Raw genomic sequence first — 13,093 nt, 5'->3', positions numbered from 1 at the left:
GGGCTAGAGACTTCCACAAAACTACGTCACCGCTATTTGCGTTTCAGATACTAAAACGAGGAAGAGAACGCTCACGCGGGCAGAGAGTTCTTTTGGTGACCCTTGCCTTGAGAACTCTCCGCGGTACTGACGCCCTTTCTCTCGTGCAGCAGGTCTGTGTCGGATGAACTGAATTCCAGCGGTGCTATTCCAAACAGAATGATTTGATTGATTGATTGATTGCTTGATTGATTGATTGATTGATTGATAGGTCCAAAAGATCCAAAAGAAAACAGTCATGACCGTTCGATTCAAACGATTCAAATTGCTGGCCCCATTCATTTCCATCTCAGTCCATTTGGGTGAATCCAGTGCAGCTTTCATACGTCACAAATTTACTGTTTTAGGAACAGGCGATATTTAGGATATGTCAGGTTTTACGTCATGATGTAAAGCAGGTGAAGAAGTGCTCGCGCGTTCAGGTGAGATGTAGTGGACCGGCTCAGATTGTGTTGATGTGTGTTTTTCTCAGTTGCTGAGCGACAGACAATTGCACTGGTCAGCGGAGGCAGCACGTCACGTCACTATTTGCACAAACTCGTGGGCCTTATAAGTCAGACTTGTTCTGGGTGTTTGCCGAGTAAATAGCTTATGATTCATATTTTATTTTATATTTTGTCCAGAGACTAACCCTCAGGTCCGCTTATGATGGATGATGTAATTGTGGAAATATGCAATAAGAGAGATTTTACAACAATACACCAAAACCAATGAAATCATATCTAAAATCAATGACTAGCCTACTTGTTGATAAATCTTTGGTAAACTTTTCTATTCATTCCCCCTAGATAACGACTTGACAGGTGCATTAGATAAAACTATTGTGTAGACCATAAAAAGCTACTTTTCAAAGTGAAACCAGGTCAGCTCAAAATGGAAAACTAAAGTAGGCTAACAGTTCTAAGCAATAAACAATTGACCAACACAAGAAAAACGATTAGAAATAATAGACTAATAACTTTTAATATGACATTTTATAATAATTATTTAAATGAAATAAGCTCTGTGCTTTCAATCAGTTATCCAACGATTCCAACTATTATGTCAATGTTCAAGTAGGCTGTTTAACTATTCATTCTCAGCTCCGTTTGTACCACTTTTATTATGATATATCGAATGCATTGTTTCAGTTATTGACACTGCGTGTGGTTGAAGTTATCAGTATAAATGTGGCAATTTAAAACATATTATGGGCTCATTTAAGCAAGCAAGACCGGACAAAGGTTACTGTAATGCTTACTAATTAATTTATGCATAGGCTACCCTTTGTACTTAGGTGGACGTCAACGGAAAAAAATAATAATAGCAATACGCAAATTGCACAGCATTGATCATATTTACATTTTGTAAAGCCCTTAAATAGGCATTTTAAAGAACCGTGCTGAAGATGTTTGGAGCAAACCATATCGGCGTTTAGCCAACAGCTGCGAATAACGTAGCCTATAACATTATCAGTTAAGCGTGACCATTTAACATCTGTATTCATTAATCGTGCGTTGTTGTCCATAAAATGATTAGTTCTAACGAAGAGCAATTTAATTTCACCCTTAACACGAAATCGCTTAACAGGTTTTCTTTGTATGAAAATTCATCTTCAGTACGTTTTCAGCGAAATGCATATGGGCGATGCATAAAGCCTTCCTGCGTCACATTATGCATAATACAGGCGACTTTATTATATGTCAGTAGGTACATACCTACCTGAAGTAGGTAGCTGTCAGTACCACAATTAATTATGGTTTTATTTATAGTGCGGACATAGCCTATAGATTTAGTTTTTGGCCCGGCTGAGACATTATCTGGACACTGAACCAATATATACTATTAGAAAACGTATTTAAATTGTAATTATAAGCTGCATTTTCCACATTAATAAATAAAACTATTTATTTAAACAGACCGGCTTGGCCTGGCCTATACATGACACGTATCTCATTCACTTCTGAAACAAATTAAATATGCAAACAACAAATGTTGTGTTTAAAATCTTAAAAACAGTGAAAGCTTATAGCCTGCTGATTTGTAGTCGGCTACATATATTTTTGCATTATTTTGCTCGTTTCCAAATCACAAACGACGAAAAGGAACCGTAAATCAACCAATGAAATATATTCTTTAAAATATATATCATATAGCTATACGGGAAATTTCCAGTGTGCGGTTGGGTTGCTCCTTAGAAACGTTATTTATTTTGATTTGAGCTCTTTGAACATTTTTGGGGCACTTGTTTTGCGGCGTACCTTTCTGACATTTCACATACCAGAAGAAGGGGACACTGCACAAAGCTGTCTTCATTTTACATTTTTATATTTAAACATTAATTCGTTTCTAATAGACTCAGCAGTATAGGCTATGCCTGATAAGCAGCTGAACACAACTGGTTTAAATATAAACACACTTGATCAATTAAAGATAAAAGCAGACAAAACAACAATATCAGTTTTAAATAAAATAACATCGAGTATTTACAGAGGTGTAAACTAGCAGATGCCTTTCAGACAAATCAGTTACAGAGAGTACATTTCACCTGCACTTTTTTTGTAGTGATTCACTCCACATAATTAGATTGATTTCTAAGTCCTTATCGCTGGAGAACTGGGATAATGTAGGCTGGTGTTGTGTGTAAATGGCTGCTGCGCGGCTCTGGTTGTGAGATGGAGGGTTTCTTGATTGATAGGGCGTCAAGCCCAGCACTGGTTCAAGGCCGGTCGGCTCTATGGGCCTTTGTGGCGGGAGGCACAGGGCCTCCTTTTTGGGAGTTTTTCTCTACATTGCGATCGTCCCCTCCGCTGCTCGTCCTTTGTTCCACATCGGGGTCCTGAGCTTTTTTATTCTGGCCCTTTTTCCACTTCATCCGCCGGTTCTGGAACCAGATTTTGATGTGCCTCTCGGTTAGGCTCAACATGGCGGCCAGCTCGTACCTGCGCGGTCGCGAGATGTACTTGTTGAAGTGGAACTCCTTCTCGAGCTCCAGGAGCTGCGCTCTGCTGTAGGCCGTGCGGCTGCGCTTACTGTCCTCCGAGTCCTCCGGGTACCCGCCTGAAACACAGAAGAAGTAACCCGCGAATTTATTCAAAACCAGTAGCCCATGTATGTAGGCATATGAATCCCACACATAATACGAATGGGTATTATTATTATTATTATTATTATTATTATTATTATTATAATAATAATAATAATAATAATAATAATAATAATAATAATAATAATAATAATAATAGCCTATGCAATAATCATACCAATAATAATGGTCGTAATAATAATTCTTATGATAATCAGTAATACTATCATTAGCAGCAGTTATTGTAGTAGTAGGACTAGTGAATGTTTCAAGGTTCTACTGTAATTAAAATACATGTAGGCCTATTTCACTAATGTAGTAGGCCTATAACTGCATGTTTTCACATCCCTAAAAACTCCTGGAGCAATACATTATTCATTCATAGGCTATGATTCGCTTTACCACTGGATTAAAAAAGTAATACTTATAGCTAATAATAAAATCTTTCCGTCCCAGCCACCACAACTGAGCTTCCTGAACTTTCTGACAACATAAAAACATCTTGCCGCCGCGCGATTAATCTACACATTCACCCAAAGCACACCGAAATTAATAGTACATCATGAAATAATAATTCCTGTACTGTAATTATTTATTGATTATTAATTATGTTAAAACGAGAACACCGGATCGAACACAGCCGCTGGTTGCTGGAAATAAGAATGATTGATGGCGCACCTGGAATTTGGGGCAGGTAAGGATGTGTCCTCGTGCTCCTCATCCAGGGGTACTGCTGCTGCGCGTGCTCGGCCGTTTCCGCCGCGGCGCGGCCCGTCTCGCGCAGGTGGTCGTACCCGTACCCGTACCCGTGACCGTGCCCGTGACCGAGGTCGGGTCCAGGCTCGGGGTGCAGGCCGTGGGGACTGGAGTCGCTCTTACTCCGATCCTCGAAGCAGCCGAACGGCGGCCTGCCGGGGCAGGCGGTCTGCTCTGCGGCCCGCGCGTACAGGCAGGCGGGCGGGCTGTAGCCGTATTCCGGCAGACACTGCGGCTCCACGCCACCGTCGTAGAACATGTCGAGGCTGTCCATGTGTGCAGCTGTATCTCCACATCGGCTGGCGACCGAGAGTGAGGACCGGGAGCTCGGCACCTGTACGCATACCTGGCCGCGACCACGTGATAGAGGCAGAATGGTTAATTGGCTAATAATTTATCAAGGCTGGCTTGCCATGTTTGCTCTGTGGAGCTACTTTTTCCCCAGGGGAACCATTTTGTTTGTAAGTAAAGTTGTTGAAGAGTCGGGTCAATGCAATGGTTTACTTTACGTCTTTGTTTTTATTAGAAGCGAAAATCTCCTCTTGCACTTTAACCGTCTTTCGCAAGCGGAGCGGACCTCCGCCCACCTCCCGGAGCGGAATAAGATTGATTACCAATGTAAACACGTAAAGCTGTCATCCGGCATGACGTCTGACGGGCAGAAACAAAGGCCGACTATCTGGGCCTTTAAATTATCGATCAGCCCTAATTCATAAGGGCGCTGCTGTTTTAAAGCGAGCGTGTGTTTAAGGTCAAGACGGAGTGTGAAGGTTGAAGGAACGGAAGTAGGCCTTGTCGCCAAGCGCTTATCTTATTTGTGTTTGTACATCGACTCCGTATTTATGCCAGAGAGTGAGAACTCTTAGCATAGCTATCCAGAGAGATACATAGTTATATATATATATATATATATATATATATATATATATATATATATATATATATAGTTATACTTTAACATAGGCCTACAGCTTATTTACACATCTGAATATTTACAGAAACAGGTCAGACTAATTCAGGCAGTGTTAGGGTTAATTCAGGCTGTGCCTCGTGTGGGAATCAAGCCTGCAATCTCCTTTTCTGCATCTGCTGCACTACATTTCCTCCCCAGAAGGCCAGTGCGCTTCGGAATTTGAGACAGGTGGAATATGGTGGTTGGAGAACAGTTTGTGTCTTCATGGTCTACTGGAATAAAAGCAGAAAACTATTGTAGCTATATAAGCTTTCAAGTGGGTGTGAGCTGAGAATTATAAGGTTCTAACTGACATTTCTGACAGAATGAGTTAGTGTTATAAATATGTTTGTTTTTTATAGGACACAACATTATATGTGAAGTTTGATACAAAAACACTTTTTTTAAATATAAACATGCAAAGGTCGTGTCTGCTTGGAGCCCATTCACATTGGAATCTTTGAAGCTCAAAATCTCAAAACTACGCAGGACGTTATAATTCTCAGCTCACGGTTGGCTATCGTTGGGGCATCTGTTCTTAAAAACAGAAATGTTTATGTTATGGAATAGTTGTTATTATGATCATTATTATGATAATAGGCAGTCCTAAAGGCAAATGTTCAGTTGCGCAGAGCGAGTTTAAACTGTCAGAGTGAGGCGCATGTAGTGACGGAAACATTGAATTGCACGAAGGGTCACGCGCGCTGCCTACTACTCTTACTTCTTTTAGTGCTACCAACAACAACAACAACAACAACAACAACAATAATAATAATAATAAAATATAATAATAATAATAATAATAATAATAATAATAATAATAATAATAATAATTCTAATAACAGCCTAGTAGACTATTTATTTATTTATTTATTCATTTATTTCAAATGAGAAAGACAAAAAAGTAAACTGCTTATTACTTGAATTTTCAAGAAAAAAAATGTTCTGCTTCATGTTTCATTAACCTTAATTTTGCCCATCTTGTTTTATTGCTGTTTTTAATGTGCTGCGATGCTGGGGTAAGTGAGCGCGCAGCCGTAGAATAATACATTACCCCATTCAGTTACCCCGCTTTTCAGCCCGGCCCGGCCTGGAGCCGGTGATATAGGAGACACGCTCTAACCACACAAAGGGGCGCGTTTAAAAGTGGTTGACACGATTTAAAAAGGGTTCACTCTGAAAAGGGAGACAAAGCAGACAGAGACCTTTTCTGCGATGACCGAGACCACTCAGTAAATTAAGTCACCAAAGGCCACTCGGATGGGACGCGTGTCCAGAATTCGCAGTTTCGTCCTCTTTGTCACAGTCGCCCATCGCGCGCTCGTAGACCCCTGCCTTGGTCACCCCCGAAATAGTTTATGAGCTTTAAAAGCTCTTGGACACTGACAAGGGGGTGTCTCTGCACCCAGCCGGAGCCAAGGTTGTGTCTGCGTGCAACGGCTGGGAACCCGGGGTCTGCCCGCGCGCTCATACTTCAGCTTCTCCCGGCGGGCAGCAGCTGCGGCGGCCTGAAAAGCGGCCTTATTAATTGTCCTTTGTCATGCATAATTACCTGAGTTTCTATAGTAGTTCTACAGTCTTTGTGTGGCTGGCGTGTCCGGTATTGTATCTGTTTACTATCGCGGCATTTGCATACCCTCACCTTTCGGCAGTTAGCGTCCTCCACCTCCGCGCTCCTCGCGCGCACAAAGGCAGTTTGACACAAACGCTGCGGTCTCGCGAGTTTCCCTGTTTTTCTCCTGGTTTAAAACACAAATGCAGCCGGTTTGATCATTGTAGGTTAGCCATCATTTCAATTCAGACTTTCAGAGTAATTGCATATCTTTTTCACAGCGGCGTGGCTATTTTTAGGGAAAAATAAAAAAATAAAAACAACTCCTCTAAATCATTAGATATGCGTCTATAGGAACCTCTTTTTTATATTTTTATATGCGCATTAGGACACGTGAGTTCTTTTGACGAAATGGGCGGTGGATCAACAGTTGGGGCTTTTCAGCAATAATGGAAATAAAAGTTGTTGAGATGCTGCTCTGTTGCAGCGAGCTGCGTGCTGCACGCGGCGCTGGGAGACCGGGCCCCATTATAGCGTCCTGACAGCTCAGGGTCAGGTCTTATTCGCCTGAAAGGGGAGCATTCCCGCAGCCGCAGTTAACTCCATTGTTAATCGGTTTTAATGGGACGGTGGTCTCTTTCTCCCACACCTGCGAGGGTGGACTCTAATTCGATTAATAAGAAATTCAATATATATTCATTAGGTGTCTTTCTCTCTATGATATATTACCAGCAGCGGGAAATAAAAAGAGGCCATTTATTCCGGCGCTGAATGGGGCCGCATGGGACCGTATCTTCACCTGCTTCCCCACTCAATTAGGAATGTATCCCAAACTCCCGGGGAAGACGAGTTAAATTAAGCGTTAGCTAATTTCCCAACGCCCCTTCCACGTAATCCCCCCATTTCAGCGTTGCCCCCTCAATTTACTCGAAGTTGAAAGGTTCAAATAGCGCGTAATGAAACAGTGACTAAATCGGTCTCTCGCGCTCGGAGAAACCCTGGCGCTGTCCCTTCAAAGCCCGCGAGCCCCACGCGGTCGGGGGTCTCGCGGCTAAATACACGTCTTTGGAAGCACAATCCAACATGTCAAAGCCTTTGCCCAGTCAGTATAGCCCTTTTTGTGGTTTTGTGGAAGGAATTGCTACATAATCGGCCAATGCGGGACTGAAACTGCAATTAAACTCCTCTTGGATTAGGTTAACACGAGGGACCGCGAATAGGCGGGTCATTACCGGCGCGAGGAGTGAGTTCTTTATGCGCGAGGAGTGAGTTCTGTGGGCCTATTAGACTGCCGTTCCATTATTGTTATTGTTCCATTATTCATTAATTATAATGAGTTTAATGCAATGTGCTTTACTATTACTATTATGATTATTATTAGCCTATTATTATTATTATTAGCTTATTATCATTGTTGTTGTTATTTTTTCCATATTATTTATTCATATATACACCTACCTACCTTTATTAGGTATTTATTACACTTATTTTTTAGACTTCTACTGCTGTAGCCTATCCACTTAGAGTTATGATGCGTTGTGTGTTTAGAGATGCTCTTCTGCATAAACTGTTGTAATGTGTGGTTATTTGTGTTACTGTCACCTTCCTGTCAGTTTTGACCAGTCTGGCCCTTCTCCTCTGATGTCTCTCATTAACAAGGCGTTCTGTCTGCAGAACTGCTGCTCTCTGGTTTTTCTTTTGGTTTTTTTGCACCATTCTTTGTAAAGTCTAGAGACTAGTGTGCGTGAAAATCTGTCTGCCACCAACAATCCATCCACGGTTAAAGACACTTAGATCAAATTTATTCCCCATTCTGATGGGGGATTAACTGAACATTAACTGAAGCTGAACATAAACTGCTGCCACACAATTGGCTGATTAGATAATCGCATGAATAAGTCGGTGTAGTAAAATCTTCCTAGTAAAGTTCGCGGAGAGCTCACCTGATTTTATATATATATATATATATGTGTGTATATGTGTGTATATATATATATATATATGTATATATATATATAAATAAAATAAACGGTGGCAATTCATTATATAATTATATATAATTAATACATCACCCATGAATTAATTTAAATGGGTTGTTGATTATGATGCCTATGGCGGTGGGGATTATTATTATTATTATTATTATTATTATTATTATTATTATTATTATTATTATTGTGATCATTACTTTACTTTTGTTACGTTTATTTACATGTCATTTAATTCAGGGAAACGGGCAGCTCAAAGACAAGAAATTAGTTGTACGAAGAATGTGGGCAAAATGCGTTGAGTAGCCTACATTTGATCCCTGTCGGAATATGAATGATTTGTGTTTGGTGGCAGTGTGTTGTGCGATAGGTTTATTTTATCTCTCAATTCACGAGACCACGCGACTTATGTTATCCCGCTGTACAGGCGCCCGGCTATTTGGCGACTTTAACGGCGTCAAAAATGTTAAAGCCCGTACGAAGCCGAGCGAGTCTTGAAGTAGAACTTGAAATATGAACGTTTTAAGCTGCCCCACTGGTTCGAGCTGTTGGGCAAAATCACCTTGATGAAACATTGGTGCAAAATGAGCAATTCCCCATGGGCTAGTTATGATTTGACAAACCAAAGGGCTCCCGCATTCACCAAGCCAGTTGCTCAACTCTGATGATGTGGCGTAAAGAACATTCCTTTTTATTCCTTATTTAAAATCAAGTATTTAGAAATAAAACGAGGCACTCGAGTGAGTTGAATGTCTGCTCTCAACTGCTAAACAACCCGGGCTTGAAGAAGTGGCTCCTCTTATGCACGCGCTGTTGTATTTTTCGTGAGTCGTTATAAACCGATGTGTGGAGAAAAAAAAAAACTCAATCAAGCGCCACTTAGCCAGCTTCCTAACCATCTCGCATCCACTTTATTTATTGTAGTGCTCTTGTGCGGATTGTGCTGTAAGTCAATTAAAGCGTGCAGCCACAGTGCGCACCGCGGGCCGAGGGCGGCAGGGGGAGAGGGTGAACCGGACAAAGCAGCGCGGGCTGCGTGTTAAAAGTGACAGTGTCGATGATTAAAGTGCACGAGCCCGCCCCGCGCGCTCTAAGCTGCCCTGTCAACCTGCCACTTCTATAGAAACTGGCACAATGCGCGCGGCGCAACGGCCAATGCCAACTTGTCTTTTAAAACAGACAGAATTTGACAATAATTAATTCATTTGAGTCTTGTTTTTTATCCCTTCCCACTCCTGAAGTGAAAATTGGTTGTAAAGGGGGTGGTTACCATGACATTGAAAAGATCATTACTTTTCTCCCAAAAAAGGATTTTGTGTTCTTAGAGCTGCAGAAGACACGGCCCCCGAGAGGAGCACAGAAAGCTTTGTGATGATGATGATGATCATTCAATCACACGTACATACGATATCAATCCGTATAAACTGGGGGTACCAATGTAACTACTTCCGCAAAGTTTACAGTTCGAGTTCATGGTGGTAATGGCACCAGTGAACACCAAGCCTTTTATAGGAAAATGGTAACTTGGGAAAACAGCCCATAAAATGGAAATGGAGTTTGTAATGTGCGCCAACACCACAGAAAACAGTATCTACAGATGCAGTTTGATGCTGCTATTTTTTTTAATTTTATTTAAATAAATACAAATATACACATTCATATAGTGCTATACACATATAAATTCGGAGAATCACAGTATGCAGTCATGATATAAACAGTACTGGGTTTACAGTGTAGAAATATACTGGAGGGGTCCATGATCGCACCTGCCAGTGGAATTCAAACCCCACACAATTCCCCCAGAATCTTTCACAATAGTTTCACTGTAGACATATTTCGAGAAAAAACGGGAAAATATCTTCACATTTTTATTGCAAACACCATAAAACAAGGAGCGGTGAACGCCACGGGCCGACGAACACAAACCCGCCCTCCACCCCAAACACGGTTTGCATATACTGGAATATTAATACAATTTTTTATTTCCGGCCCAAACGTTAGTGGCTTAAAGACAGTCTGTACGGGACACTAAGTGCTACTGGACGTGGCCAACCGGTGTGTAAGCCCCCTCAGATGGGAGAAATCTCTTTCTCTTCCGTTGCTGATGCGGGAGACAGAGACTCCTCGTCTTCGGACCTGGGGTAGTACGCGTGTCCGCTGGCGCACTTGCACCCGCTGTGCGCGTTCCTCTGCGCGCCTTTACCTTCCTTCTTGTGCTTGACCCGGCGGTTCTGGAACCAGATCTTGACCTGCTTCTCCGACAGGCTTAAGTATGTCGCGATCTCGATCCTCCTCAGTCGCGACAGGTACATATTTGAGGAGAACTCCCGCTCCAGCTCCAGGAGCTGCGTGCTGGTGAACGCCGTGCGCATCCTCTTGCCGTTTTGCATGTGACTGTTCTCCGAAGAGCCTGTTTGTGAAGAGAATACGTCGTTCTGTGAGACTGAACATTTCCCCGTCGCCAATACAAACACTGCATTGCATTATTTAGCTTTTTGACAACTTTCAGCTGAACTTTCCAGCACCATTCAAGCTCACGTACGCAGTGAAAGCGGCCATTTAGTGTCTTGTCCTTAAAGTATTTTGAGAAAATAACCCCACAACAATAAAACATGATCAATGAGTTAACCCTCGTGAAAACAAAGGCAAACGACGAAAAGTAATGTTGTCGCACAGGAACAGGTGGTTCCAGCACGAATTCCCCCTTACCTATGGAGAGGCAGTGGTACCTCCTCGGGTCTGTGACGCTGTAAGTGGGCGTGCAGACAGGTGCGTGTCCCGGGTGCGTGAGCGCCGGGCTCTGCGGGTGCCCGAGCCTGTGACAGTACTGCGGTTCCGCGCCAGGGAATTGGGGCTTCAGCAGCGGGATGGCGCTTCTGGGGGGGTGCAGGTGCGAGGTGACGCAGAGCGGGCAGACGCAGAAAGTGCCGCTCTTCCGGGCGGGACACGCCGGCGCCGCAACGCCCATCACCCCTGAGGAGTGCATGCCGAGCGGGAGGAGGAAATCGGGCGCGCTATGCTCGTTCACGGGCGCCGGTCGCGCCGTGTCTTTGATGATAAGCGAGTCGACATAGAAGGACCGGGACATGGCTGCGGTGGTGCGCTGGGGCGGTCAGTTTGCTCCGGAGATGCGGCCGGTTCTGGTCTGAAGCCCCCGGGGCTCGGAAGGTGCTTATGTCTGACGGTCCCGGAGAGGGCTGGTCCCGACGTCACTCACCCACGTGCGCGCCCTGCTCCGCCGCTGACCCGGGGCACGTGACACCTCAAAGAACTTCCAATGAAAACTCTCCGTTTATTCTTCTTAAGCCCCTGGCATACGGCTGCACAACGGCACCAAGAAACAGCTTTATAAGCAGCGCGCGTGCTGCTTTCTTTCTTTCTTTTTCTTAATTTTATTTAGCCATCAATCCGTTTTTATTCATATCGTGGCCTGACTACAGACATACTCTTGGTCTCTTCTGAAAGGTAAACCTTACGGGTTTGCTTTCCAGAATTACTGTTTCCAGTCAGAATTACTCCAAATATCGCTGAAACAAAGGAGTAATAAATAAATAAACTCAAACACACTGAAAGTTGAAGTTTTTTTCTCTCAGTGAAAAAGATTTCTGTTTTTGACCGGATACAGATTGATTATTGTAGCTGTGGCATGTGCACTTGGAGAAACACAATGGAGGCAAGTCAAAACACTGGACAGATCCCCATTCAAATGTGAGGACAATAACACCAAATATTAGCAATCTGCATTGTTTTTTCTAACATATGTCTAGGTAGTTTACCAAAAGGACACATGGAAAAATAATATTTTGGGTTTTATGAGGTGTAAAATCCAGCATTTTGCTTATTAAACAGCAACAGGTGAAGAAGATCATGAAAAATAAGAACAATAATCACAATAATGCCAAACCAAACTCAAACACATTGCATAATTCCACACGCTATTTCTCATTCAAAAGCAGGCTGGCTACTTTTCCTTAGGCAGGCTGGATAATACAATATTATGAGACTGTATTTCGATGCTCACCGATATATAATGGGGTGATGTCACTGAAAATGCCCTCGATTGTGTTGTCAATGTTGTTTTCACTGTCTTCCTCAGAAATATTCACTCAATAAATAATCAGACAAGAGATTTATTGGAACCCCTCGAAAGGAAGTCATCTATGTAGACACAGGCATTGCAAAAAAAAATGTTTCTTGTAAAACGTTAAACTTTTTGGCAGTTTTTGCCTGCTCCAGCGCAGGCGACAAAACGCCGTGTTTGTTTTAAGCCTCAGAAATTGTGCAACGATGGCAACAATGCCATTAGCTAGCATGCTTTTAGTCGTCACTGAAATAACATGTCCGTAGCAGGTTTTTTTATGAGCAGAAGTTAAATTACAAATGCTGTTCAACAATAAGAGCATCTCTGAGTACTAGTACTTTTGTAGAAGTAGCCTATACAATGATACCTCCTCCAGAGCAAGTGAAGATTCTCTCAAAGTTTCTCTGAGTTTTTTTTCTCTGAGCACATTTTTAGAATGAGAAACTATCATGCATTTGGTCCGATGTGTACTTGTGAAAAGGACACTTAAAAGGACACTTAAAAGGCATCTTAAAATAGGTTATACAGACAGAGCCTTGAGTTTTAACGCTTTCATGGCATAACCTGTTACCATAGTGATTGAAAATTACAGGCTGAAAAAATGAATGAATGCAAAAAGCCCTGAGTCAACATTCTCAACAGTCTCATATCTATAGGAGAA

At 42.5% G+C, this 13,093-nt stretch overlaps 2 protein-coding genes across 2 annotated transcripts; both read right to left on the bottom strand.

Annotated features, from left to right (window-relative positions):
- Nucleotides 1-2,737: 2,737 nt before the first annotated feature.
- LOC133120477 (pancreas/duodenum homeobox protein 1-like) lies at nt 2,738-4,133 on the bottom strand. Its single transcript, XM_061230327.1, has 2 exons — nt 3,782-4,133; nt 2,738-3,078 (listed from the first exon to the last, which is right to left on the bottom strand). The coding sequence occupies exons 1-2, from the start codon at nt 4,131-4,133 to the stop codon at nt 2,738-2,740; spliced, it is 693 nt and encodes a 230-aa protein (XP_061086311.1).
- A 6,287-nt stretch (nt 4,134-10,420) lies between these two features.
- gsx2 (GS homeobox 2) lies at nt 10,421-11,439 on the bottom strand. Its single transcript, XM_061230336.1, has 2 exons — nt 11,061-11,439; nt 10,421-10,761 (listed from the first exon to the last, which is right to left on the bottom strand). Exons 1-2 carry the CDS (start codon nt 11,437-11,439, stop codon nt 10,421-10,423), a joined length of 720 nt encoding a protein of 239 aa, XP_061086320.1.
- Nucleotides 11,440-13,093: the final 1,654 nt, after the last annotated feature.

Source organism: Conger conger, unplaced genomic scaffold, assembly GCF_963514075.1.
Source record: "Conger conger unplaced genomic scaffold, fConCon1.1 SCAFFOLD_67, whole genome shotgun sequence".
Classification (NCBI taxonomy): domain Eukaryota; kingdom Metazoa; phylum Chordata; class Actinopteri; order Anguilliformes; family Congridae; genus Conger; species Conger conger.
Note: the sequence above shows the minus strand (reverse complement) of the source record. Positions and strands in the feature narration are given on the sequence as shown.

What these genes read in the sequence shown, in the direction of transcription:
- LOC133120477 (XM_061230327.1), bottom strand. Translation starts at nt 4,133, where the DNA reads ATGGACAGCCTCGACATGTTCTACGACGGTGGCGTGGAGCCGCAGTGT. An exon ending in TTACCTGCCCCAAATTCCAG is followed by an intron (nt 3,079 to 3,781) that starts GTGCGCCATCAA and finishes TCTGTGTTTCAG; the next exon opens with GCGGGTACCCGGAGGACTCG.
- gsx2 (XM_061230336.1), bottom strand. Translation starts at nt 11,439, where the DNA reads ATGTCCCGGTCCTTCTATGTCGACTCGCTTATCATCAAAGACACGGCG. An exon ending in GTACCACTGCCTCTCCATAG is followed by an intron (nt 10,762 to 11,060) that starts GTAAGGGGGAAT and finishes CTTCACAAACAG; the next exon opens with GCTCTTCGGAGAACAGTCAC.